The 25,374-nt window shown below is 39.6% G+C and overlaps 2 protein-coding genes across 9 annotated transcripts in view; one reads left to right on the top strand and one right to left on the bottom strand.

Annotated features, from left to right (window-relative positions):
• The window catches only part of LOC115269089 (diacylglycerol lipase-alpha), a 430,920-nt gene that overhangs the window by 393,346 nt on the left and 12,200 nt on the right, over positions 1–25,374 (top strand). For 2 of the 8 annotated variants that reach the window (XM_062844789.1, XM_062844788.1), the window contains one exon: positions 20,789–21,075. The exons of the other annotated variants lie outside the window; for them this stretch is intronic. In XM_062844789.1, the coding sequence (XP_062700773.1) occupies positions 20,789–21,075 (287 nt within the window). The remainder of the gene's footprint in view (positions 1–20,788; positions 21,076–25,374) is intronic. 8 annotated transcript variants of the gene reach the window in all.
• Positions 6,598–8,374, bottom strand: LOC109404730 (uncharacterized). Its single transcript, XM_019677654.3, has 2 exons — positions 8,231–8,374; positions 6,598–8,161 (listed from the first exon to the last, which is right to left on the bottom strand). The coding sequence occupies exons 1-2, from the start codon at positions 8,231–8,233 to the stop codon at positions 6,986–6,988; spliced, it is 1,179 nt and encodes a 392-aa protein (XP_019533199.2). The 5' UTR covers positions 8,234–8,374; the 3' UTR covers positions 6,598–6,985.

Below are 25,374 nucleotides of genomic sequence, written 5' to 3'. Positions count from 1 at the left end.
GCTTCCTCAACCTTGAGGAGATCTGCATACGGCTGAAGATCCACATATGGTAGGTTGACCGGACGATTTTCTCGCTCTTGTTTACCTGCGTCAGCAGCGTCTTCAAGTGAATCCACAGAGTCCTCACCAATCGTAATGCTTCCTAGGGTCTGCGGAACCGATTTCACCTCTGATCCCGTTTCTGCTCTGTCGTCTACGAAAGGTGTCACTGCAGATACCACAGTCTTTATCGGCGTCGAAGATGGGTGTCCTCTCTGCAGTTCCGTTAGAAGTACATCTCCAACAGCATGATGAGTGCTTGCTGATGCCGGCGCGGGTGTCTCTCTACCAATTACCTCACCGGAAATCTCGGTTGTCCTCGTCTGCCTGACCCAATCCTCCGTTCGTTTCTCACTGTGTCGACTGCTCCGCATACTATGTACACTTCGTCCTTCCTCCTCGTCGTGTTGACTGAGCAATTCATGCTTCCGAGCAATGAACTGCTTACCACGCTCTAGCCGCTCCAGAAGTTCCCGTTCGTTCAATTCGCGCTCCTTTTCAATTCGCTCCCGGTTCAATTCCTCGAGTAATTTCTGCTCCTCTTCCAGACGTTGTAGTTCGCGGTCTATTTTCGCCTTACGAGTGCTGGACGAACTTGAAATACCACTAAACTGGCTCGGTGTTGGTTCCGGAACACCGCAGACTTCTCCAGGTATGCATAATACACACAGATAACTGGACGAGCGCACCGTGGCGGTGTTAACATTGGCACAAGTAAAGTGGTACCAATGATTACAATTCCGACACTGCACCATGTATCGCTCGGCGTTATTTGGCCGATCGCAACCAGCACATTCTCGCAACTCACCGTCTCCGTCTCTGCCGGACATTGATTCCTCCGACGATTTACTCGGTGCCATACCGTTGTCACTAATGTTGAGGTTAGCATTCACCTGCTGTGCCCTCGTCTGTGACCGGGTTTGTCGCACATTCGACAGAAAATTCATCCTGTTTTCCGGTTGAATTCTTTAAGTTTGTTGCGATAGGTCGATGGAGTTCTTCCAGCAGATATCAAATTACTCCCGATTCCGTGATAATCAGCTTAAAGCTAAAACATGTAATTTATTTAGATATGTTTACAGTTAGGAATGATATACGTTGCACTTACAATTCAGTCTCCGACCTGCTTCTGACCTTAATCGCAACAAATTGGTGTATTTTAGGCTTACTCCTACAAATTAGCATATAAGTATAATTCAATTAATGTTAGACAAGATAATAATTCACCATAAATTACAAACTAGAAACTTACAAACGATCTCCTTACTTAACACTGCCTACATCACCTCGAAAACATTTGTTATTGTTTTTTATCTGTTTTGTCTTTCCTAGATGTGCATTGAACCGTTGAAACGTTCGTGTTAGTTTTGCATAGGGATGGTTGGGGCTGTTGTGGCTAACACCTTTTAAAAGAAATTGACCAAATCCAATCACAAAATAAATTGCCGACATATATTCTATAAAAATTCCCACAAACATTCACAAAAAAATCAAAGAAATTCTTAAAGAATTTTCCGAAGACATCGAAGGAATTTCTGAAGAAAATTTAGAAAGAACTCCAGAAGTAATTATCGTAGAATCACTGTAACAGAATTAAAAAAAAATTTATGCAAATAAATTTCCGAGGGAAATTTCTAATAAATTTCTCAAATCAATTTCCAAAGGGATTACCAAAGAAGTTCCCAAAGTAATAATTGAAGTTTCCAAAATTTCCAAAGGAATTGCTGATGAAATTCCCAAATAAATTTTCAATGCAAGTAATATCGAAATTGCCGAAGGTATTCCGAAATCATCTACTGTAGGAAATCCTTACATAATTACTGAAGAAATCTAGAAGAAATTGACTGAAGAATTTTCAATAAAATTATAGAAGCGATTTATGGAAAAATTTCCAATGAATCGGCTAAGGAATACAGAATAGCATGGATAATGAAAGTCTAAAAAAAACGACGAAAATCCAAAAAAAAAGTAGAATGACTTGCCGAAGAATTTCCAGAAAAATTGTGAGGATGTTCCCAAAGCCATTGTCGAATGGATTACCAAAGGCTTCACTAAAAGAATTCTCAAAGGAATTGCCTGAAAAGTAATTTAGAGAATTTTAAAAAGCAAATATCAATAGAATTGTTGACATTAACAAAACAATGCTTGAAAGACTACTAAAAAATTGGCGAAAGACTACTAAAAAATTTGCCAAAGAAATAAAAAGCCAAATAAACTCCTAATGGAATTGCCGATGAAATTATCAAAGGATGTGTGAAAGGTATTTGATACTAAAATTCCCAACATACTACGAAATAAATTCTTAAAGAAAGATCCAAAGATATTACTGAAGAAATTTGTCAAATCCAAAGGAATTACTGGGAGATTATAAATTACCGGGAATATTCCCTGAGGAATTACCGAAAGAATGTTTTGCCGAAAACATAAATTTCTTGTATTACACGTACAAACCAGGCTCGATTATCCGAAATATAATTTCCCTGTAAAAGTATTCTCATGCTGAGACTTCTCATGTACACGTGGTAGTGTTGAACTACAAAACAAAACAAAAACACTGTCGCCATTAATTTTGAGGTAAAACCAAAAATTCAATTATGTATCCTGATTTCGCAATTTTAAGTATTTATAACTTTTACAATTGTTCTTGAAAACTATTTGAATAAGGGTTATTATCATGCAATAAAACAAAGAGGATGTCACGATGAACACAAGTTACACGCAAATTTTTGTATATTTTATAGTGTTTAATCCACACAACAAAGGGGTTGTCGCGATGATTGTTATGTTCAAAGGGAAAATACAAATTCTATGTATTGTACGCAATCAATTTATCAAGTTTTCGTACCTCCATGGCACTAAAGCCTGGAGCACATAGCGTCCGTTCCGTCGAGGTTTGCGTTTTTTTGACAGTTTTCCCATGGGAAATGTGTCAAACTACTGTCACGCACACGCAAACGTATGCATTGTGTGGGGCACTTAAGGGCCAGAATCGCAATCTAGCGGAACTAAATTAATTACTCCAAAACGAAGCATTTCCGACACATGGTGTCTTCGACAAAGTTGTTTGACATCAGCAGAGGCATCTATTGCTAAGAACGTAGTAGTTCACAACTCGTCCGCATAGGTGGCGCCACCATCTAACTTCTTCGTTTTAAGTCCTAGAGACTTGGCGTCTTCGGCAAAGTTGTTTATTTTGGCAAAATAAACAACTCTTTCTCAGACGACAAAATCCCACAGCCTACTGTTTTCGAGTTATTTAAAAAATAAAAACCAATCAATGAAAAAACAGTTTTTTAAGCTAATTTTGACATTGTTACTAGAAACCATGTGAGTTTAATTTTTTTTCCTAATGCATATGTGTCAAACCGAACACATTGTACGGGAATATGTTGAATATTATCATCAAAAATTAAAAATAAACATACAAATTCGAAAAAACAGTGTGAATTTCATGCCTTAATATCTCGCAAAGCGCAAAAAATCGCAACTTCAAATTCTCAGCAAATACAAAGCAATACTAGGTGAACATACTGTAAAAAAATTGGAGAGGTATTTTTTGGTGTTTTTGAGATAATAGCTTTTAAGTAACAGTATAAATATAAGTAGTGCCAGCATGTAACTTTTTGCTGTTACACATTAGAGAGCTTATGTCTTCGAAAAAGTTGTTTATTTTGACTAAATAAACAACTCTTTCTTAGACGTCAAATTTCCACGGCCTACTGTTTTCGAATTATTGCATATACAGTGGTTTTTCGATTTTGTCACGGTTCTATTTAATCACGCTCCATTATATCACTCTCGATTCTAGCACGGTATTTTTTTCGATTTCATCACGCTATGATAATTGATAGAAATATTTCCAAATACATATTCTAAACTAGATAGGGCATATGAATTGTCATAAGTATGCTACTTTTGCACATAAACAGGGTTCGCGCACCAGTTTTGGTCAAAATCTAAGGGAAATCATTCCTGAAAAAAAAATGACAAATTAACCAATTAAAACTTCCAATATGCCAATATGAAAGGTGTCAATCTGTACTATGGCCAAAACTGATGCTTCTACCCTAAATGGTTTCAGTGACAAAGGTGATAAAGGGATTACAGACCGGGTACTGAACTCGATTATTTAGAATCGCATTCTAAAACATATCAAATATTTATCAAACAAACGAAAAGCTGTATGAAACTGCAATTTTAACTCATTTCAATCAAAGTTAGTTTGACAAAATTCAAGCTTTAAAAGGAATTTCGTTCGTAACTTCATATAAAGTTTAGGAAGATTCCCAACATAAGAAAACCCAAAAATTTTGCGTCACAGTAGACCATCAAAATCACTTGAACGACTGTTACGAAATGATCAATTATCAATTGCTACCATGCAAATACCGATAGCAAGGATGTCTAACTTAAATAATGATGATAACTTAAATAATACTCAAAATTGAAAGTGCTACTCATTGCTTGTTCACTCGAGGAAACTTTTAAGTGCCATTATTTCAGACTTCATGCGTTCCATTTCATGTGGCTCCATTTCGTCTTCACTAGTTAGTTGAGGCGTTGAGGGGATATTTTCACACTGCTCTACAATGCAGCATAAATACAGTCTAGGATGACTTCTTGATCTTTATTGACGATTGGCTAAATTTATTTTTCAAAATGCTGCCTGAAATTTTCGTTTCCATTTCGTGGTTTTATATTTCGTTCGTTTTATATTTGCTTTTTTTCTATTCAGGTGTATTTTGAGCAATAAAAACACTCGCAAAAAATATGTTTCAATTTTATCACGCTCCAGTATATCACGCGATTTTTTTTTTCATTCGTGATAAAATCGAAAAAGTACTGTAAACTAGATTATATTGACAAAAAATGACTATGAAACACATTTTGATGCAATAATATGAACTATTTTTATTGTTTTTACTTTTACGATACATAGTAGGTCAAGCAAATGTCGGTGACACATATGCATTAGGAAAAAAATTAAACTCACATGGTTTCTAGTAAAAATGTCTAAATTAGCTTAAAAAACTGTTTTTTCATTGATTGGTTTTTATTTTTTAAATAACTCGAAAACAGTAGGCTGTGGAATTTTGTCGTCTGAGAAAGAGTTGTTTATTTTGCCAAAATAGACAACTTTGCCGAAGACGCTAAGTTTCTAGGACGTAAAACGAAGAAGTTAGATGGTGGCGCCACCTATGCGGACGAGTTGCGAACTACTACGTTCTTAGCAATAGATGCCTCTGCTGATGTCAAACAACTTTGTCGAAGACACCATGTGTCGGAAATGCTTCGTTTTGGAGTAATTAATTTAGTTCCGCTAGATTGCGATTCTGGCCCTTAGTGCATGGCAAGTAAAGTGTTAAATAAGTACAACGGACCGAATTTTCCAAAAAAGCTATTCTCTAAAATATAGTGCGTTTAAATTTGTAGGCTCATTTTTCCCGCGACTGAGAAATTGAGGGTGGATCGGTATTTCCTTTAACAAAAAAAAACAACCTGGAAGCCACTGAAACTGGCACCCCCTAGAAAAAAATCCTAGATACGGCAATGGGACGGCGCCTTATGGGTTAAGCCTTAATCCACTCTAAAATCTCTTTTCCGGCTTTTTTGTCGAAGTCAAAAGAAGAAAAGTGCCCTGAACGGGCAGTGGCAACTATATTGCCACCTAGATTTTTGAGAGTTTCTTTCAAACAAAAATCATGTATATAATAATTTCCATAATAGTATGCGTTGACAACTCTTCTAGTTTTCTCGACCTCATAAAGGGTTAACGACGGTCCAGTTAGTAGCACTGACTTTGAACACTAGTGATGGAGACGCATGGTGGATGGTCTCGTTTGCTATTGCTGCTGGACCAAAACAATGTCAATCTACTGGAGTGAATGCAATGCGATATTTTTTACTGTACAGCGGCCGTTCGCTCGTTGCAAACTCGCTCATTGCAACGCTTTTTGGTTGCAAGTCCGCTGATTGCAAAATTTGACTCGTGTTTGCAATTAAAAAGCAATCAAGTGTCAAATTTGTGCTGTCAGTCATGCTGGCAGTGCATTTCGATGCACTTTAGTGTCAAAGTGACGTTGCAATTAGCGAATGGCATTCGCTCGTTGCAAAGTAAACATTTTGCAACGAGCGAACGGCGGCTGTAGCTTTAAAATCAATACAGTCGTGTCTCCTATTAGACGCTGCCACCCACTTTGTGCTCATCGCAATTTCATAGCTGTTTTGCATCCAATCCAGCTGATTTTTTAGTGCAATTAGTGCTTACTAGACTCATCACATACAAAAAATAAACTAAATTGGTTAGAAGACCACCCGGAATACGCGTGGGAGCGTCTAATAGGAGACTCGACTGTATGTAGTGCTTCTAATTACGAGTTTCATCAACAACGTAAATGATTCAACGTTTGCTAATGTTGCGAATATTAATTATTGTATTGTGCATGTCCTATATGTTAAGATGTTGGTGAGGGGGCAGTACTCTTCAATAGTCCTAATTACATAGTAGTTTGAAGGGTCTGAATGATAGTGATATTAATAATTGTGAAGTAGTACAAATGTATTTCACAAATATATTTATTTACAATCAAGTAGTGTTTTTTACCGAACACAATTCTGGAGCTCGATTAGAATAGGTCGTATGTGCTTTCGTCGATATAAAATTCGATCAGTTGGATTCGCTTATTGAAGCGAAAGCTGTTGCAATTAAACAAAACTTATACATACAGCCGATTCCTTACAAAACAGGCTTTCCGTTCAATCACTAAAAGTCCTCGAAAAATAATTGATATTGCTACAGTAACTAAAATAAACTGATCGATTTTTATATCGACGAAAGCACATACGACCTATTCAAATCGAGCTCTAGAATTTACATTTTAACAAAAAAGAAAATCACAGCACATGTACAATGTCTTAGTCAAACCCTCAAAAGTGGAACTCACAATCAGGAATCATTCTTCGAAAACTGAGAATGAAACGCTAGCTTTGCTCGAACAGGTTTACATCCATAACGTTCCCAATCCACGCTAGAAGTCAATTCCTCCAGCAGACCAGGATGCTGGTCCAGGTCCACCCCAAACTCGGCTGCTTCCAGCCTGATACATGCTCTCAAATCATCCTCTTTCAGCGAACGGAGCTGAACTCGTTCAATAAATCTGCTCAGATGCTGAACCGCTTCCGGGTTGTCCCTGGTCAACGCTCCCTGAAATACGTACAGCACCATCAACTGTACGTCATCCTTGTCCGCCACGAACCGCAGCCGAGCGTCTATTTTGTTGATCGTGTCCACGTCGCCACTCCCGAGATGGTCCACGATGATCAAACTCCGTCCGCATCGTAGTTCCACATCGCGACCATGCCGGATCCCGTACAGGAAAGATTGAAACCGCTCGAATCGCTTCGCCGGTGTGAACGTGTAGTCCCAAAAGAAGTGGTGGACGTTCGATTGCCACTGGAAGGTCTTTGCGATTATGTCGGCCATGAGGCTTTTGCCAACTCCGGTGGATCCCAGCAGGGCGATTGATGTGCAACGTTCATTCCGTCGCCGATTGACTATTTCCTCCGATTTTGCAGTCGCCTCCAGTTGACCTATCACCCCACTGGAAAGTGCACCAGCGGTCGCAGAAAAGTCAAACTCCTGATTGCAGTAATCTTCCACGCCATACAACAGCTCGTGGTATTGTTCCTTGTACCGCTTCCAGAACTCCTCCCTCAGGTCCTGTTTACCAATCAGCACCACGAGCACCGCCACCAGTAGCACCACCGAGCAGCAGACCACCGTTCGCAATCGCAGCGTCTTCCCACCCGAGCATCCCCGGTCACCAGCTTCACTGGAATCCGTCTCGCCGCTGGCCAGCTTTCGCATTTTGACCCTAGCTCGTCCACTGTTTAGTTTTTGTTTCTTTTCGCCGGGGCGAGGCGTTGCTAGTGACAGCTGAATCGGGCCACCACCGGATGTGTCCACGTCCATCGGTTGCTGCTGCTGCTGCTGGGGTGACGGGAGGGAAAAACTGAAGTCATACTGTCGTGGTTTCCGGTGCAGGTGCAGATCCGATTGGCCGCCACTGGATCCACTAAAAATCGACACAGCATCCAGCTGCTGGTCGTCGTCTTTGTCAAGCTGACGAAATAGAACCGGTTTTTGCTGAATGTTTTTACAAACGATTAGAAAATCAGATCGAAAACTTACCATTCTCGTTGGATATTGAAAAATTGGAACACTATTGATTAAATCTCGAGCAACGGTTTCTGCAGTTCACGTTTCTTCGCGGTTCGGTGCGCAACTGATGATCAGACAACAACAAAACAACAAACGTCAAAAGTGGGCTCACGCACGAGGGGCGCTTGGATGGGATTGGTAGCAGTGGGTAGCAACTTTGGTAGCAACTAATCAGCTACAGCGGCCGTTCGCTCGTTGCAAAATGTTTACTTTGCAACGAGCGAATGCCATTCGCTAATTGCAACGTCACTTTGACACTAAAGTGCATCGGAATGCACTGACAGCATAACTGACAGCACGAAATTGACACATGATTGCTTTTTAATTGCAAAAACTTGTCAAATTTTGCAATGAGCGGACTTGTAACTAAAAAGCGTTGCAACGAGCGGGTTTGCAACGAGCGAACGGGCGCTGTACACTGAAATAAATTTTGTTGTAGTTTCTACCGAATCCATGGTAAAAACAAGAACTGTACCAACAATTTTCAACCGTATGCAAAATTCTGTTAAATGTACTGAAACATTGTCAGTAATAGTGGTTTCGCAGCGCGGTGTCACGAACACTAATGCAAATCTACTGGTTGAAAATATGCCCATTTGATTTTGCTGGGAACAGCTGATCTTTGTTTACTACAGCGGCCGTTCGCTCGTTGCAAACTCGCTCATTGCAACGCTTTTTGGTTGCAAGTCCGCTGATTGCAAAATTTGACTCGTGTTTGCAATTAAAAAGCAATCAAGTGTCAAATTTGTGCTGTCAGTCATGCTGGCAGTGCATTTCGATGCACTTTAGTGTCAAAGTGACGTTGCAATTAGCGAATGGCATTCGCTCGTTGCAAAGTAAACATTTTGCAACGAGCGAACGGCGGCTGTATTTTCAACCAGTAACTCAGGTGGTGTTCGTGTAATGCAGCGTGTACGTACACGCAACACCACTAAAAGCAGAAACCACTATACCATGCATGCTGTATTTTTGACTAAAAAAAATCTTGTTGCTACTATTTTGGCATTGTTATTTTAACCATGTCGACTTGAATGTTGCACGTCTTGGATAAACATGGTCAAAAATACAATGCCAAAATAGTTGCATCAAGAATATTTTACGTCAAAAGTACAACATGCATGGTATTATTGACAATGTTTCAGTACATTTAACAGAATTTTGCATTCGGTTGAAAATTGTTGGTACAATTCTTAATTTTACCATGGATTCGGTAAAAACGACAAAATTTTTTTGGGTGTAGGGGGAAAGTAATCATTAGGGTGTTTCAAAATACAGTAACCGTTCACTTATCGAAACGCTTTTTGATTTCAAGTCCTCTAATTTCTGGACTACAATCCAATCCAATCCAATCCAATCCAATCCAATCCAATCCAATCCAATCCAATCCAATCCAATCCAATCCAATCCAATCCAATCCAATCCAATCCAATCCAATCCAATCCAATCCAATCCAATCCAATCCAATCCAATCCAATCCAATCCAATCCAATCCAATCCAATCCAATCCAATCCAATCCAATCCAATCCAATCCAATCCAATCCAATCCAATCCAATCCAATCCAATCCAATCCAATCCAATCCAATCCAATCCAATCCAATCCAATCCAATCCAATCCAATCCAATCCAATCCAATCCAATCCAATCCAATCCAATCCAATCCAATCCAATCCAATCCAATCCAATCCAATCCAATCCAATCCAATCCAATCCAATCCAATCCAATCCAATCCAATCCAATCCAATCCAATCCAATCCAATCCAATCCAATCCAATCCAATCCAATCCAATCCAATCCAATCCAATCCAATCCAATCCAATCCAATCCAATCCAATCCAATCCAATCCAATCCAATCCAATCCAATCCAATCCAATCCAATCCAATCCAATCCAATCCAATCCAATCCAATCCAATCCAATCCAATCCAATCCAATCCAATCCAATCCAATCCAATCCAATCCAATCCAATCCAATCCAATCCAATCCAATCCAATCCAATCCAATCCAATCCAATCCAATCCAATCCAATCCAATCCAATCCAATCCAATCCAATCCAATCCAATCCAATCCAATCCAATCCAATCCAATCCAATCCAATCCAATCCAATCCAATCCAATCCAATCCAATCCAATCCAATCCAATCCAATCCAATCCAATCCAATCCAATCCAATCCAATCCAATCCAATCCAATCCAATCCAATCCAATCCAATCCAATCCAATCCAATCCAATCCAATCCAATCCAATCCAATCCAATCCAATCCAATCCAATCCAATCCAATCCAATCCAATCCAATCCAATCCAATCCAATCCAATCCAATCCAATCCAATCCAATCCAATCCAATCCAATCCAATCCAATCCAATCCAATCCAATCCAATCCAATCCAATCCAATCCAATCCAATCCAATCCAATCCAATCCAATCCAATCCAATCCAATCCAATCCAATCCAATCCAATCCAATCCAATCCAATCCAATCCAATCCAATCCAATCCAATCCAATCCAATCCAATCCAATCCAATCCAATCCAATCCAATCCAATCCAATCCAATCCAATCCAATCCAATCCAATCCAATCCAATCCAATCCAATCCAATCCAATCCAATCCAATCCAATCCAATCCAATCCAATCCAATCCAATCCAATCCAATCCAATCCAATCCAATCCAATCCAATCCAATCCAATCCAATCCAATCCAATCCAATCCAATCCAATCCAATCCAATCCAATCCAATCCAATCCAATCCAATCCAATCCAATCCAATCCAATCCAATCCAATCCAATCCAATCCAATCCAATCCAATCCAATCCAATCCAATCCAATCCAATCCAATCCAATCCAATCCAATCCAATCCAATCCAATCCAATCCAATCCAATCCAATCCAATCCAATCCAATCCAATCCAATCCAATCCAATCCAATCCAATCCAATCCAATCCAATCCAATCCAATCCAATCCAATCCAATCCAATCCAATCCAATCCAATCCAATCCAATCCAATCCAATCCAATCCAATCCAATCCAATCCAATCCAATCCAATCCAATCCAATCCAATCCAATCCAATCCAATCCAATCCAATCCAATCCAATCCAATCCAATCCAATCCAATCCAATCCAATCCAATCCAATCCAATCCAATCCAATCCAATCCAATCCAATCCAATCCAATCCAATCCAATCCAATCCAATCCAATCCAATCCAATCCAATCCAATCCAATCCAATCCAATCCAATCCAATCCAATCCAATCCAATCCAATCCAATCCAATCCAATCCAATCCAATCCAATCCAATCCAATCCAATCCAATCCAATCCAATCCAATCCAATCCAATCCAATCCAATCCAATCCAATCCAATCCAATCCAATCCAATCCAATCCAATCCAATCCAATCCAATCCAATCCAATCCAATCCAATCCAATCCAATCCAATCCAATCCAATCCAATCCAATCCAATCCAATCCAATCCAATCCAATCATGTATATAATAATTTCCATAATAGTATGCGTTGACAACTCTTCTAGTTTTCTCGACCTCATAAAGGGTTAACGACGGTCCAGTTAGTAGCACTGACTTTGAACACTAGTGATGGAGACGCATGGTGGATGGTCTCGTTTGCTATTGCTGCTGGACCAAAACAATGTCAATCTACTGGAGTGAATGCAATGCGATATTTTTTACTGTACAGCGGCCGTTCGCTCGTTGCAAACTCGCTCATTGCAACGCTTTTTGGTTGCAAGTCCGCTGATTGCAAAATTTGACTCGTGTTTGCAATTAAAAAGCAATCAAGTGTCAAATTTGTGCTGTCAGTCATGCTGGCAGTGCATTTCGATGCACTTTAGTGTCAAAGTGACGTTGCAATTAGCGAATGGCATAGTGGTTTCGCAGCGCGGTGTCACGAACATTAATGCAAATCTACTGGTTGAAAATATGCCCATTTGATTTTGCTGGGAACAGCTGATCTTTGTTTACTATTTTCAACCAGTAACTCAAGTGGTGTTCGTGTAATGCAGCGTGTACGTACACGCAACACTACTAAAAGCAGAAACCACTATTCGCTCGTTGCAATCCAATCCAATCCAATCCAATCCAATCCAATCCAATCCAATCCAATCCAATCCAATCCAATCCAATCCAATCCAATCCAATCCAATCCAATCCAATCCAATCCAATCCAATCCAATCCAATCCAATCCAATCCAATCCAATCCAATCCAATCCAATCCAATCCAATCCAATCCAATCCAATCCAATCCAATCCAATCCAATCCAATCCAATCCAATCCAATCCAATCCAATCCAATCCAATCCAATCCAATCCAATCCAATCCAATCCAATCCAATCCAATCCAATCCAATCCAATCCAATCCAATCCAATCCAATCCAATCCAATCCAATCCAATCCAATCCAATCCAATCCAATCCAATCCAATCCAATCCAATCCAATCCAATCCAATCCAATCCAATCCAATCCAATCCAATCCAATCCAATCCAATCCAATCCAATCCAATCCAATCCAATCCAATCCAATCCAATCCAATCCAATCCAATCCAATCCAATCCAATCCAATCCAATCCAATCCAATCCAATCCAATCCAATCCAATCCAATCCAATCCAATCCAATCCAATTGACGTTTTAAATCAACTGAGTTTTCTTTGACAGTTCGTTAATGAAGATGACAGGTGTTACCAGCTGTTGTTCAAACTTTGTAAACCTGTCAATAGACCTTTTGAGTTGACAGGTCCGTGTATGCCACTGTTTACAACTGCCGAACAAAGGCGCAAACGCTGAACTGTCATTTTCATAGGAGAACTGTCAAAGGCCCCAAAAATCAACTGATTTTAAACTTCTTCGGACTAGGCTTATATCAATAGAGTTTTGCATCGAAATTTAACCTCAATTTTCGAATGGGAATCAAAACAAGTCACCGGAAAATGTCAAGATTCGCGTGAGAGGGAAAAGGAAGGGACGAACGAGAATGAACCGAACGTTCATTCGTGACATCACCTTGCAAAATTCAATACATACACGCAGAAAAATAAATTGTAAACACAATTAAATTTTAGTTCAAATCAACCGATTTTTCAGTTTGCTATAATGACAAACTGATTTCTAGTTTAAACTGAACTGTTCCATTGTTTGATAATAAAATATTTTCATTTGTCAAAATTTTTGACAGTTTGTTATTGTATTTTTCACGAATAATCAGACTTTGGCGACGAAATTGAACTCGCCCTAATATGGTACTAACCTAACATTTATGACACATTTTTGCCTTCTTTCCCCGATTCAGGCGAAACCAGCTGATTTTGTTATGAAAACATAAACAGCTGGTAGCCGAGAACAATAGGTAAATCAAACGGAAGCTAACGATCCCTCCGCATCTGGTGGCAGGAATGAGAACCTTATGAAAAACGTGGCTCCTCCAAAATTTCACATGGCGTAGCATAAGCAAAGAGCACTTTTTCCACTTTTTCATATCGAATTCCGCATCGTAGAGAAACAAACGCGCACTTTTTGAAAAGAAAATCTAATTCTCTTTCAGATGCGCTTAGATCTGGTAGGTACTTACGAACAACTTATGCGATTAATTTGAGGAGCTCTTGCTATGCCTCCGGCGGGCAATCTTCCGGATTTTTTGTTAGCTGGCCAATCCGGTGTCTGTCGCCGTGGGCATCGAGATTGATGATAATAGAAGCCATTACCAATGGAAAAAAGCAACCACCAAGGCAAAATATGAGTTAATTTTGAAAACGAAAAATTGAATTTTTGATGTAAACAAACGATTTTCACCTTATCTCACTTAGCGCCTCTACAATTGGGGGTCATCCAAATTCACCTATAAGGATGAACGTAAACATCGGTGAACCAGCTGGTTTTGTTGTGTAAACATGACCAGCTGGTACACCGAGAACAAAAGACCTTAATAAGCTATTTTACGAGACGTTCTACCGGTGGGCCGCTCAATGTTATTGTTTACATTTGATGTTTTTGTTTTCGCAAAAAGTAGCCTAACATGTGGTGAGCGCCAATCAGATTTTTGCTGGCAGAGATGTTTCGGTTTCTAATGCGGCATGTATCAATCCCCCGAGCTGTATGATGTCACTAGCAGATGAAAAAAACATTACCACGGTCTACGGATATTAATTATAGAGGGCGGATTGACGCATTTTTGCAGATAAATGAACCCCGTTTATTGGATGGGCCCGTATCACATGTTATGCTAACGAAAATGTAAATAAATGAGCCCACCGGTTGGACTTCAAAGCTGGTAAACATTCAAAAAACAGCTGATTTGAAACGTCTCATAAAATGCCTTATTGTAAACATTGAGACGGCCGGCGAAAACTGTCACATTATCGGGCGAGTTGCAAAAACCCTGCGACTGAGATTGACAGCGAAATCGAAAGCGAAGTATGAGTACGATGAAATTTATCACATCAAAGTCTAAGTCGAAAAAAAAATCGCAATATTGAATTCAACTATGAAAACTTATGGAAATCAATATTGTATTTTTTACGAATTATCAGACTTTGGCGACGAAATTGAACTCGCCCTAATATGGTACTAACCTAACATTTATGACACATTTTCGCCTTCTTTCCCCGATTCAGGCGAAACCAGCTTATTTTGTTATGAAAACATCGGTGAACTAGCTGGTTTTGTTGTGTAAACATGACCAGCTGGTAGACCGAGAACACAAGACCTTAATAGGGTCCTAAAATGAAAAATATTTTCCCGGTTTTGCTGCATAACACGAAGGAGCAGGCTTTTCTGATCTCAATGGTAATTTTTCCAAACTTAAAAAATGACAGAATAGTTAATAAACTCGAAAATAAAATAATGATGATCAGGTCTTGTTTGACATTCCAGGTCAACCTTGACGTAACGAAAGTGAAACGGCGGGTTGCAAAAGACATCACATTGGCTCACTTTTGACAGCAAATATTCCTGTTTGACATACACGGTAAACAAAATTTACCCAAAATTGAGTGCTAAACAAGGAGTGTTGCAAAAGTTATTAAAAATTTTGAAAATATGTTTTATGGACTTTACCTCTAATAGGAAAACTTAAGGTGAAACGGGACGCCGTGTTATTTTTCCTATCTTGCCTCTCTTTCTAACAATTTGCCTCGCGATTTTGAAGATGGTAATCTCGAGTTCTATCGCACTGAAGATGCTGAAAAACAATCAGCATATGCACTCCAAGTGAGCATACACAGTGATAGGTTTTTGTTGCAAAATATGAAGTAGAATCTGAGATTACCATCTTAGTAGCAACAGAACAATGGCGGATATTTCCCCGATCGTCCCGTCCGCCCTTAAAAAATGAGTAAACATGTCGTTTTAATCAATGCTTGATCGAATGATGCAGAAATTGAGATAGGCCTTTAGGAGCCTATTCTTTATTACACCAACGAACCTAACCTCAAAATGACTGACAGGTCATTATGACAGATGAAACATGAGCATGAAAAGGACAGCAACTATATCGATAAAGTAGAATATTGTATTTTTTACGAATAATCAGACTTTGACGACGAAATTGAATTCGCCCTAATCTGGTACACTGAAATAAATTTTGTTGTGGAAACTACCGATTCCATAGTAAAATTACTAACCGTACCTATGATTCTCAACCGACAACAATTTTCAGTTAATTCCACTAAAACACTGTCAACTCAACTAGCAGTGCAGTTAACATTACCAAAAATAGTCTTAATTTAACAAATGAGCATTGTATTTTTAACCATACTGTGTTGTAAAATGCGTGTCCTGGAAAAATTAACAATGTTTTGTTGTTGAGACGACTATGCTTTTAGTTGAATTTACTACAATGCATTGTAATTTCAAGCATATTTCAGTTACCTTAACAGATTTTGTTGTCGGTTGAGAATCATAGGTACGGTTAGTAATTTTACTATGGAATCGGTAGTTTCGACAACAAAATTTATTTCAGTGTACTAACCTAACATTTCTGACACATTTTCGCCTTCTTTCCCCGATTCAGGCGAAACCAGCTGATTTTGTTATGAAAACATAAACATCTGGTAGCCGAGAACAATGAGGATGAACGTAAACATCGGTGAACCAGCTGGTTTTGTTGTGTAAACATGAACAGCTGGTAGATCGAGGACAAAAGACCTTAATGGTAAACATTGAGACGGCCGGCGAAAACTGTCACATTATCGGGCGAGTTGCAAAAACCCTGCGACTGAGATTGACAGCGAAATCGAAAGCGAAATATGAGTACAGCCGCCGTTCGCTCGTTGCAAAATGTTTACTTTGCAACGAGCGAATGCCATTCGCTAATTGCAACGTCACTTTGACACTAAAGTGCATCGAAATGCACTGCCAGCATGACTGACAGCACAAATTTGACACTTGATTGCTTTTTAATTGCAAACACGAGTCAAATTTTGCAATCAGCGGACTTGCAACCAAAAAGCGTTGCAATGAGCGAGTTTGCAACGAGCGAACGGCCGCTGTACGACGAAATTTATCGCATCAAAGTCTAAGTCGAAAAAAAATCGCAATACTAGGTCTTACTGTTTGTTTTTTTGACAGTTTATTTATGGAGATGACAGGTCCGTGTTAGTAGCTGTTACAGCGCCCGTTAGTTCGTTGCAAACCCGCTCATTGCAACGTGTTTTGGTTGCAAGTCCGCTAATTACAAAATTTGACACGTGTTTGCAATTAAAAAGCAATCAAGTGTCAAATTTGTGCTGTCATCCATGCTGGCAGTGCATTTCGATGCACTTTAGTGTCAAAGTGAGGTTGTAATTGGCGAATGGCATTCGCTCGTTGCAATGTAAACATGTTGCAACGAGCGATCGGCCGCTATATTCAAACTTTGTATACCTGTCGATAGTCCATTTTACGAGCCGATTTTATGAATGAATTTTGACAGGAGGTAGCGTCCAATAATCCGTGAAAATCATTATCATCATCAACATTGTTGTCATTTCGTAAAATGGCTCATATCAATACAGCGTCCGTTCGCTCGTTGCAAACCCGCTCGTTGCAACGCTTTTTAGTTGCAAGCAGGCTTGGAAAGCGTCAGCGTCAACACGGGTCGTCACGCGAATTTTACAGAAGTGCCTCTCTCAATGTCATCGAATCGGGAGCCAATGACTAAGAGAGGCTAACAATATTCGCTCATTTTTCGGTCATGACGGAGCGTGACATGGTTGTAAACAAGGCAATTACTACAACATTCATGGATTTTGTCATTGTTTAAATCCTTCAAAGCATAAATGTAAATCCTCTCTATCAGTTAAATACAACGGCTGGCCTAAATTTGCTTGGACCAGGTGAAAATTTTAATTTCAAATCAATATGAATGTTTTCGTCATGACGCTTGATCATAGCAAAATGACATGACGAAGTGCGTGAATACTCATTTTGTCTTATGACGATGAAAGGGCCTACTTGTTCATCGTCATGGGAAGCTCACGACCAATAACAGCGCTGGTTGCAAGTCCGCTAATTGCAAAATTTGACAACTTTTTGCAATTAAAAAGCAATCATGTGTCAAATTCATGCTGTCAGTCATGCTGTCAGTGCATTTCGACGAGCGAATGCCATTCGCTAATTGCAACGTCACTTTGACACTAAAGTGCATCGAAATGCACTGCCAGCATGACTGACAGCACAAATTTGACGCTTGATTGCTTTTAAATTGCAAACACGTGTCAAATTTTGCAATAGGGTCCTAAAATTAGAGACGAAATCTCGCTTATATTGAATAATACGATCAAGCATGGTATTCTAATCGGAATTGTACTTTACTCGAACTTTAAAAACAAAAGAATAATGAGAAAATTCGAAATAAGTAAAATGGTAAATAGTTCTACTTTGACATTTGAGGTCAACCTTGTGTGACTGAGCTCGACATTTTTCGCACTGGGATTTCAAAAATGTTCCTATCTGACATACACGGTGAAAAAAAATCACTCAAAGTATGTGTTATAAGCTAGGGACGAGACAAAAGGCTAAAAAAATAAAAATTATATATTTTCAACTACGGTTAATAAGAACGTCATAAAATGAGTAAACATGTACTCTTGAACCATATATTGTGGTTTAAAACAAGAATCCCGATAGGACTTTAGGAGCCTATTAGCAGTCTTGCAACCAAAAAGCGTTGCAATGAGCGGGTTTCCAACGAGCGAACGGGCGCTGTACATACTACTGTCTATTCGTAAAGTGAATTTGATTACCGTAAAACGGGGTATCTTTGATAATGCGGGTAACTTTGATAGTGCGGCAGGCATTGTGTAATTTATCTTATAACTATGATTCCTTCAACCAGTTAAGAAAATGGTAAACGTTAATCAATTCTATACATATGAAAGTTCATCTTAGACGCATTTTCATTAAAATCTAGTTTATATACAACTTTTTGGACAAAAAATATAAATTGTTGATATTTTTGTCATTTATCAACCCCTTCAAACAATCTGCTATACGACTTCGTTACAACTATTTTTTCAATGAATGGACTTTTATTCTCGATAGATTTATCATAGTAGATTCCAAATCTGGCCTTGAATCTCTTAACGAAGTTTGTTTTTACGAAATGGAAGCAATTTTGTAAATTGGGATATTATATCCATACATTGATAAACGCCTAAAAGTATGCAATGCCCTTGTAATTTCATATCGATAAATACAGCCGCCGTTCGCTCGTTGCAAAATGTTTACTTTGCAACGAGCGAATGCCATTCGCTAATTGCAACGTCAATTTGACACTAAAGTGCATCCAAATGCACTGCCAGCATGACTGACAGCACAAATTTGACACTTGAGTGCTTTTTAATTGCAAACAGGTGTCAAATTTTGCAATTAGCGGACTTGCAACCAAAAAGCGTTGCAATGAGCGGGTTTGCAACGAGCGAACGGGCGCTGTATGTGTTGTTCAAAATTTGTTAATAAAACATTAAAGAACTACCCAAAAAAAATAAAACAAACCATGAATAGCATGTTATCATATGTTGATGTACCGTTAAGCATTTATTATTACAAAGATAATGGTTTTTGATAGCTAAATTGATTGTGTTTTGCACTCAATACTCAACAAACTCATGTTTATGTGTAGAATTTAGTAAAAAATCAATGTTTTGATATAAAAGTTCTATTTAAAATATTACACAAGCCTTCTCTCATCATGTTCATACTCCAAAGATTTCAATCTGTGATTATTTTTTGAGATTTGATGTATTTTTAGGGCATTATCAAAGTTACCCCAAAATGAAAATCTGATTTTCGGATTTATGAAAAACTAAAAGTTATCCAAAGTATTTCAGATTTCCAAATCTTTTAATTGCAATTGATAACTGATACCCCAGTACTTGTTTTAAAAATATTAAACTCGGGGAAATACTGTTACATGTAAAAATATTGAGAAAGTTCACTGAAAAACTATCAAAGTTACCCCATTTTACGGTAGATGTTTGTTTGTTGCACGAATCTAGAGTTCCATGTGTTTGATAAGCTAATTCGATCACCTTCATTTGCATGACTAAAAGCAAGCTCGCTAAACAACAAAAACTACAGCACGTTGGAATGGACTTTTCTGTTTGCGAAAAAAAACACACGTTATAATGATTAAACATTCACTTTAGGTGGCATTCACGCAGTTATTTAAATTGTGTTCTCTTTTGAATTGGTTAAAACATTTATGTTCCATTGTTCACATGTAGTAGATTTATTTATTTATTTATTGTTACAAGTTGGTTTAGTACGGTTGTGTTAGAAATTTTATTTTGTTTCAAAATAAATAAAAAGAAAATAATCCCGGCCAGTGTCTAAAATCCTAAGAATACCCATAGTAAATCAATTGAAAGATAAATTTGATTCTAGGAACCATAAACAAAAGTGAACTTAAATTCAAAAGTGAACAAGTATTGTATTCGCCGCCTTCATCATGGATGCCGAATTTCACTCGATCACACCGCGACAATCAATCATTAGTTCTTAGAGGTTTTTTAGCTAAACTAGCATTATTCATGTAGCGCGGACCATTGGCAAATGTCATTACATTTAAATCGCTTTTCATCTTACACGTTCCCTTTTTTCTGTTGTAAACATAATCTTTCCTTAAGTGTATTTTTATACGTCTTTTTCATCTGACTTTCCGCTTTTTCCTTCCGATCAAACATTTTACTCTTCTTCAAAAGCTAGCATTATAAGCAAAGCATCCATACTTTTTGTTATAAGCTTCCGCCATCCATAATCATACTTCATGATGACTTTTCAAAAGTCCAGTAGCATCTCGTGTCATTTCATTGCATTCATCAAATGGCGAAAGCCATCTCTCAAACTAAATTTTCGTATAAATTTTTGCTACAATTATTTCCTTCTTTTTCGTTTCTTTCCTCGTATCTGGATCAAAAAAACAAAAACAATCCACATCCCCACACATACAAACATACACACACCTCTGTAATCCATATATGAAATCGATCGACATTGCATCAACGACGGCCACGTCCCGGCAGTTCCTAGAACAACAATCACTAATGGCGGTGCCATCATCGACGGTACCGTCGATAAAGCCGACAACCACCAACGAGAACGGCCAACGAGAGCCGCCGACGGAGGACGATCGGTTGCCGACGACAACCGAACCAACCCGAATGACCATGGACCAAACGGTCGTTACGGTTAGGATACTGGATAGCGTCGCCGATCAGTACAACGTCAGTAACGGTGCGACGCTCGATATCGACTCGCGGAAGCGTGAAACCGAGATCACGCTTAATCCACGCTCCGTTAACGATACCAGGTAGATCGGAGTGCTAGGTTTGATGAATACCTCTAGGTCAAGTGTACTTAGTAGGTCCAGTAGGACGGCTAAGTATTTAAGCTAAAGGGTGATTGGCTAGGATGGATTATTTTCTTTTTACCTTTTTACCTTTTGTTTTATTTGTATACACCTATTTTGGATTGGCGTTGCACGAGGTAAGTAAGTTTGCATGAACTTTATTTCAGAATGAAAACTGTTTTTGTGGGTAGGAGTTGATACGTTATTGAATGTTTTTCTGAGGTGAGTAGCGTGTAGCCATGGTCTTGATAGTCGTATTTGTCACTAAAGTAAGTATGATTTGCAATGCACCTGATTCAAATACTACAAATATTCATTGCCAATAGATTCTCTTGTTTAGAATATTATACAAATAGTTTAGATGCAAGAGGAAATCGTGACACATTCGAATGCGGTTAAAAACAGATTCAGATAGTGCAATGTTGCAGATTAATTTAAGATTATATCACTTTGCAGTAGTCCATTTAAGGTCACAAACAGTATAATCTTCGGCTGCGATCTCAACACTTTATTTCAATCTACTCAGCGTTTCGCGTATCAGCCAGATTAGTTTCACAGGAACACCATGTTCTGGTATTATCTGCTAAAGTTTATTTTCTATCACTATCCGCAGTTAAAACCCTGACAATCCCAGTAATCGTGAACGAACGGCCCCGAAGGGTCTCAGGCATTGTTTTATCGGTCATCATATTCCCATTTCAGTCATTCTTATGTCTATGGTTGGCACTGTCACCGCAGTTCTATGCCGCATATCATTGACAGACACCATAAAACCTCCACATATCGTTTTGTTCCATACTTTCCCATTGTTTAGCAACAACATTCTCTACGTGATCTCTGTTCATGCTGCAATGGATCCGTTATCCTCCTGATATTGCTACCCTGTTCCGCTGTTTGTTGAGTCAGCTAGGTGCATTGCACAACTTTTGTTTTCTTTGTCGATCACCAACCGACCTTGCCCTGTGTCGCACCTAATTCTTCTAGAAATTCACACCAACTCTTTATACAGCGTCTGATGAAGCCATATACCCGCCCACAATTCATGGTGGCTCCTATGAGGAACAGGTATCCACTACCTACATGATCAGTGGTGTCCTCTGCCCAGTAGGCGTTGCAATAAACATAGGCATGAACTTCTGTGCCACAAATCCGAGCTTCTAGTCTTTAGTATAAACTATATACGCTTCCGTTTCTTTCTGTCCAATCGATTTTGAACGGGCAGCTAACCATCCAACTGAATATTCCTACGCTAGTTGCTCTGTCCTGCAGTGCATTAAAATCGCCTTTATCCCTCATCTTCTTACTATCCACCACAATCTTGAAGTTCCCTGGATCGACGACGTAGGTACTTTGATCCATTGAATTCATCCAATCTTGAACAGTTTATGGCAATCTTCATGCAGCTGTTCAATCTTCATGGCAACCCATACACTTGCACTGGTTAAGGTCGTTGACAAGCTCTCACGTGCTATGAGAGATCAAGGAGCTGTATTAGTCTTCCATCACACGAATCTACTCTTCCTTTCGCGCACAGCTGACAGCTTGGTGGTAGGTAGTCTATGGTGGTACGTCACCAAATTATCTTGATCTACAGCGCCCGTTTGCTCGTTGCGAACCCGCCCATTGCAACGCTTTTTGGTTGCAAGTCCGCTAATTGCAAAATTTGACACGTGTTTGCAATCAAAGAGCAATCAAGTGTCAAATTTGTGCTGTCAGTCATGCTGTCAGTGTATTAAGTGTCAAAGTGACGTTGCAATTAGCGAATGGCATTCGCTCGTTGCAATGTAAACATGTTGCAACGAGCGAACGGCCGCTGTAGTCCTTCTCGTCGCACACTAAGGCGTTGCAACGAGCGGGTTTGCAACGAGCGAACGGACACTGTACTTCAGCTTTACGTTGTTCTGTTCAAAGCTATAAGTTTCGGTTTTGCCAAGGCTAGAAAAGAGGCATGCAGACTTACCTTCGTCTCATCCCAGGGGCTGCCTAGCCTACACAATCCTGACGTTAGGACGGCCCAAAGCCGTCGGATGCTGGACGCCTGGTTCACTGGCTCCCCGAAGGGGGGGGGGGTATTAGTGGTTGATAGAAGAGTATTTCTCCGGCCTACGGGCTATCAAACCAGCGCCGTATAACAATCACTGAACCACATTTTAAGGATAAGTTTTAATCTTCGATTTCCTATCTACTCCACTATGGCCACCATGACTCCGGGGCCAGATACACTTCACTACTCTGAGCACGGTTTCTTCGCACCGATCCGGATCTTTGGATCTTTCTTCGTCATCTCCTCACGTTATCGATTTTAAGCCAACGTTCCACACCACCAGTTTGTCTGAGCGACAAGACACAAGAGACCTCCCCTTGGTCCACCCGTCTGGGACGGAAACCGAAATCGCCCGTTTTTTCTCTCTTTCTTCTCTCTTCGCCCGTTGTTTTCGCGAGCGGGTTTTGGATGAACGGGGGAGGCTGTCCCCGGCGTTTTTTCCGACGGCGCGTTGAGGGCAAGTTTTAATAAATAGAATAAAACCTAACTCCTATTTTTCAAATATTTATGCATGTTTATGGTACATGTCACGTGTAACAAAGCACTCATGAACAAAATGGTAAAGAATGTTCACGTACTTCGTACTAGGATTGTAGGATCCATTCCTTGCGATGCTGATTGCGGACTGATTATCGCAGTAGATGGGCATCGCTTCAACTTCCGTGAACTTCGGACGCAGGTTCCTCCAACACATCGCCTCTTGAATTGCCTGCGAGAGCAACGTGTATTCCGCCTCGCACAACGAAAGAGCTACTGTTGGCTGCTTCTTGACGCTCCAGGATATCGCCACCCATGCGTGGTGAACAGGTACCCAACAAACATTTTTGCTGTACAAGAGTGGAACAAACTACTCTTAAGCAAACTTTGGCTTAAGAAACTGTTATTCAGCTAGTCCTATTTCTTGCAAAAGTCACGAAAGTCGTCCTTCTGTCAGATCTCTAGCGATCCGGATTCCCAGCCAGTCCGTGGCTTTTCCAAGATCCTTCATATCGAACTTTTTCATTAGGAATTGCTTCAGTTTCATCTTGAAAGCACGATTGTTTGTGAAAATTAGTAGGTCGTCTAAATACACCGTTACAAACAGAATCTTGTCTTCATCGATGATCCAATACAAGCAAGTATCTACCAACGATCGTTGCAGTCCAAATCCTCGTAACACGGCGTCCAGTTTCTCGTTCCATACGCAGCTTGACTGTTTGAGGCCGTACAGTGCTCTATGGAGCCTGCACACCTTCCTCATCGCCAAGTTCACTTTTGCAGGATGGTAGTTACCACCGAGGTTACCACGTCCATCTGGTCCATATCGAGGTCAAACTTTACCGCCAACGCCATGAGGCAACAAATCGTTGCGTATCGTACCACCGGAGAATACACCTCTTCGTCGCTTGATCGTGAATACCCACTTGTTACGAATTGCCTTAGGTCCTTCGGGTAGATCGGTCAACGTCCATGTTCGACATTGGCGTAGCTAGGGGGGTTCCAGGGGTGCCTGGCACCCCCTAGAACAAATTCGGCACCCCCTAGAATTTTTCCTTGACAATCACCTAAAATTTAAAACTTACCATAATAATTCTAATATTTTTAAGGGCACAAACTAAATCACACCCGGAATTACTTATATACCTGAATAATCAACAGACTTCTCCATGGATTCTTCCAGTAATATCTCTATCTATTCATACAGTGATTTCTCTAGGCTTCCTCTATGGATTCCTCCCGATATTTCATCAATAAACTTCCCTTAGGATTCTCCAGGCAGTCCAGATGGGGTTGTACAAACGAGAATTTTCTGCAACGATTGGTCCAGCAATTTCTCCTAGGATGTCTTTGGAAATTCTTCTCGGAATTCTTCTAGGGGTTCCTCTAAAAATGTCTATTGGGATTAATTCAGAAATTCCTGTTGGTATTATTCAAGACAACCTTTCTGGGATTCTTTCAGAAGTTCCTCCGGTGATTCTTTCAGGAATTCCTTCAGAGATTTTATTCAGAGATTCTTCTAGAAATTTCTCATGGAATTCCTCCAAGAGCTTATATTGGTCTTCCTCTGGGAATTGTGGCTAGGATTCCTCAAACAACTGCTGCTGCGATTTTTCCAGCAATTTCTCTTAGAACTCCTCCAAAAATTCTCACTGTGGTACCTTCAGGTTGTCTACTAGGGAAGTTCTTCCGGAAATTCTTCCAGAAATTCGCCCTGAGATTTTTCTGAAAATCCCTTC

This window comes from Aedes albopictus, chromosome 1 (genome assembly GCF_035046485.1).
Source record: "Aedes albopictus strain Foshan chromosome 1, AalbF5, whole genome shotgun sequence".
NCBI classification, from domain to species: Eukaryota; Metazoa; Arthropoda; class Insecta; order Diptera; family Culicidae; genus Aedes; species Aedes albopictus.
This window is presented reverse-complemented; position numbering and strand designations above follow the sequence as displayed.